General features: G+C 61.4%; 1 protein-coding gene across 1 annotated transcript in view; it reads right to left on the reverse strand.

The window, feature by feature from the left end:
• Positions 1–4,126, reverse strand: part of EVC (Ellis van Creveld protein) — a 44,291-nt gene that overhangs the window by 2,628 nt on the left and 37,537 nt on the right. Inside the window, 2 exon segments of the mRNA XM_014538283.1 lie at positions 143–269; positions 2,121–2,232. Coding sequence (XP_014393769.1) covers positions 143–269; positions 2,121–2,232 — 239 coding nt within the window.

The following is a 4,126-nucleotide window of genomic DNA, read 5'->3' on the forward strand; positions in this document are numbered from 1 at the left end:
GAGCCGAGGGGTCCCGAGCGAGCGGGGCAGGCGTCCCCTCACCAAGGCCCCATCGCTGACCTTTGATGGCAGGGCCAGTCTTTGCTGTGGCCACCCCGCTAAGCCCTGCCCGCATCGCCCAGGCCTGCTTCCAAACTTGTACCTGCAGCTGCGTCTCCAGCTGGGCTTCCAGGAGGTCCAGGCCCCGCGCCCTCTGCTGCCACGAGTCCAGGCGGGTGCGCTGGTGGGCCGTGAACTGGGCCAGGAACCGTTTCTGCTGTGCCCGCATCCTGGCAGAGGGAACGGCCGTCAGCGCTGCCCGGGCGCCAGGAGCATCAGACCCAGAGCCAACCCCCAGGGCCCGCTGCGTCCTGCAGGCCCGTGACCCACAGCTGCGAGAGAAGAATGGCCTCGATCTGCGGCCACACGAGGGCCCCTCGCCCACAGGCTGGCTCACCACGAAAGCGATTCACTCTGGGGGTTACGGAGTCTCTCGGCACATTTTTACTGAGTGGCTTGGTGACACCAGCAGGACAGAGATCAGAAAAGTTGGGGACAGGAGAAGCCCAGAAGGGCAGGGTGTCCCTGGGGTCCTGCAGCTGCAAAGTGGCTGAGCAGCAGGTGACGTTTTTCTGTGAGAAAACGATCTTAGCCAGGGTGGGGGCGCGCTCCTTGTTAACAGTGCAGGATCGCCCTGGCCCCTCCCCTTCCCCAGGAAGCTGAGTCCCTCTGAGTAGAGGACAGAGCTGGCCGAAAGCGGGTCCCCGACCCGAAAAGTCGCCCCCCCCTCCCCCGCCCTTTCAGGCACTGAAACCTCCCCTGGCTGTGTGAACTCCCTCCCTTCCTTGGCCCACGGTCCTCTGGCCTCTGCAACCCCATCACCTGCTTCCAGGATTACTCTCTGCCCACTTCTCTGTCCTTTGTGTCTGATTTGCTGAATTTCTAGACCTAAAGGCAGAAGCCGCCTTCTGCATCACAGGCAGCGGCCCACGAAGTGCACTGAGGCACAAAATGCCACCTGGCTTTTGCTTCACGCTCTTTTCTTTCTATTTGCCTGGCAAACTCCTATTCATCCTACAAGACCCCGTCATCCGTTCACCCATCCTGCATGGACCCACCCATCCACTCCTTTGTTCCTTCATAAAAGCATCTTCTGTGCTGGGTTTTGAAGATGCAAGCGTGAGTGAGAGACTCACAGCCCCTGCCTTCCCGGAGCCCCTGCTCGAGCTGGGGGGCGAGGGATCGCTATGGAACACCTGGCTGTGATACCCAGAGGGCAGTGCTCCGGCCTCTGTTGCCCTGGAAACCCTCATCGCAGGTGGTGCTGGCTGTGCTCCCGTGGGGGTCGGCCACACAGTGTCCCCACAGGCGTCCACGCCCTAATCCCTGGAACCCGTGAAGAGGTTGCGCCACGTGGGGGTTGGCGGTCCTGCTGAGGGCATGACTGTGGGATTCAGAGAGGACCTGGGTTACAGGTGCCTCCATCAGCGGGGCCCTTAAAGCAGAGGTCTCTCCAGCTGGAGCCAGAGACCAGGGGGAAGAAGGCAGGGAGTCCCAGGTGTGGCCGGGACCTGCTGCCCCTGATGTGGGGGCCACGTGCGGGGAGCAGAGAGAGGCCGCTAGGCGGTCAGGGGACCCCCACTCACAGCCACAAGGAGACAGGACCTCCTTCTCCAAGGCAGGGCCGCTGCCTGGAGCGCCCGCCCGGAGCCCGCAATCAGGGCCTGGCCCGCCCGCACCTGATGTGGCCACGTGGGTCTCGGGGAAGTAGCAGCAGCGCCCAGGCGCCTGACCCGCAGAACTGTGAGTCATCGGCTACCTGCGGGGTCTGTGCGGGTCCCTGTGAGGCAGCAGCAGAGACCCCGGCTGCCTGGCTTCCTGGGGGCACCGCCCATAAACCCACCTCCCAATCCTCAAGCCCCGGCCGGCTTCTGGAGGACCCCAAGGTATGAGGGAGAAGGTGGGGTGCTGTGTCAGGGCTGTGGGCGCCACCTAGACCTAGGAACGCAGCCAGGGCCAGCCACACTGATGGCGTGTGCCCTGTGCCAGGCCCTGGCCGGGCCCCCGTAGACACGAGATGCCTTCAGGCCACGGGGAGAAGCATGACGTACGGGCCGAGTGTGCCTGAAGTGGGGCCTCACCTCTGGTGGACGCCTTGGGGCGCTTCATGAGTTCCACCCGCCTCCTTGCCCTCCGACGGAGGGTTGCCAAGTTCCTGCTTTTTCCGCAGCTTGTAACTGTCCCTTCTCTCACCTAGAACGGTAACACACAGCGATCACGGATGCGTTGGAGGGACTGACTCTGTGCCAGGTCAGGGCGGGTGCTGGCAGAGCACCAGTGACACAGTCCTCCCCCTCCCACCCCCCAACCCCCCGTCTGCCCTGGGAGGACTTGGGGAGATGGATGCCCTGGCTTCCGTCACATAATGGCAGCCCCGCGGGAAAGCAACCAGGCTCTCCCTCTGACCTCTCAGGCCTGAGTCCCTGTACCAGGAGGAAGGGGAGGCGTGTAAGAACGATTTCACACCGAGAGGCCACCACACGGCCCAACCCACCCCAGAAAGGAGTGGGGGGTCAACATGCAGAGCTATGGGCGTGCAGACAGCGTTCCCCTCCTGGTGTGGGTGCTGAGGTGGGTGCTTTCCAAGGATCTGGGGAGTTTGGCCTCTGAGTTTGAGGTGCACGGGACTGATGTCCACACAGACGCACACTGACTCAGCTGCCATGCCTAACTAGTTGTTGCACCTAACTAGCTGCCACGCCTAACTAGTTGCACCTAACTAGCTGCGCCTAACTAGCTGCCATGCCTAGCTAGCTGCTTCACTTCCCTAGTTGTTAGTTCAGCTGCCACACTTAACTAGCTGCCACACTTAACTAGCCACCATACCTGCCTCACTGTGGGTTGTCCAACAGGCCACCTTCCTGGCTGGCCCTGAGCTTCTAGCCCAGTGGTCGGCAAACTCACTAGTCAACAGAGCCAAATATCAACAGTGCAACGATTGAAATTTCTTTTGAGAGCTAAATTTTTTAAACGACAAGGTGACGTTAACGTGGCCGATCAAGCTCAGTGACGTTTCCGTTCGCTGACAGGCAATCCCCACATTCGGGCTGGGCCTCAGGGAAGCGGGAAGTCGGAGCCGAGAGGAAGCATGGAGGGCTGACGGATCCCCGTTCCACAGGTGGGGAAACTGAGGCTGCGAAAGGGGAAGTGAGCACCCTGTCCTGAGTGTCCCATTAAAGGGAGGTTTAACTGGGTGACCTCCAGGGCTATGGCACTCTGCGAGTCTTACATAGAAAGGAATTTACGGAATGAAGGACAAGGTGACGTTAACGTGGCCGATCAAGCTCAGTGACGTTTCCGTTCGCTGACAGGCAATCCCCACATTCGGGCTGGGCCTCAGGGAAGCGGGAAGTCGGAGCCGAGAGGAAGCATGGAGGGCTGACGGATCCCCGTTCCACAGGTGGGGAAACTGAGGCTGCGAAAGGGGAAGTGAGCACCCTGTCCTGAGTGTCCCAGTCCCGGCTGTCCCCCACTGGGCGAGACCCACCCTGACTCTGGAAAACCCCGGCGAAGGGTCCGCGGGGCCGGCACATTTCTGGGCTTGTCCCAGGTTTTATTTGAATCCAGGGTTCCAATTCCCCAGGATAAGGGGGGACAGGCCAGCTGAGCTGGTTGAGGGAAATCATATCACAGGAGCCCGCCTCCGACTGCTGCCACGCGTTCAGCGGGGACCCGTTCCAACTCTGCCCCGTGGACAAGCCGAGCGCAGCCTTCAGAGCGCGTGGGCCTGTGCTGAGGCCCCGGTGCGGGAGGGACGGTACAGCAGCGGCTTTTGTCTGTTATTACGCTGGTCTTGGGGACACGTCCATGCCGTTACCCAGTCACCACTTACGCAAGCCCCCGGGGAAAACTCCCTGGTCTTGGGCACAGCGTAGGGGCCACTGGTCTGTTCTCACTCACGGCCCCTGTCACAGCTCGGGTTGAGGACGTGTCCATCTCTCTGGCCACCAGGAAGCCAGAGCCGAACCATGGGACCACTCAGTGGGCTCTGGTGACATAGGTCCCAGGTACAGAGCCCACCCCACTCCACCTCACTGCTCTTGTCCCGATCCATCTACTTCAACGTGCTGCATGCATACGTTTCTCT

Source organism: Myotis brandtii, unplaced genomic scaffold (assembly GCF_000412655.1).
Source record: "Myotis brandtii unplaced genomic scaffold, ASM41265v1 scaffold188, whole genome shotgun sequence".
Lineage (NCBI taxonomy): Eukaryota > Metazoa > Chordata > Mammalia > Chiroptera > Vespertilionidae > Myotis > Myotis brandtii.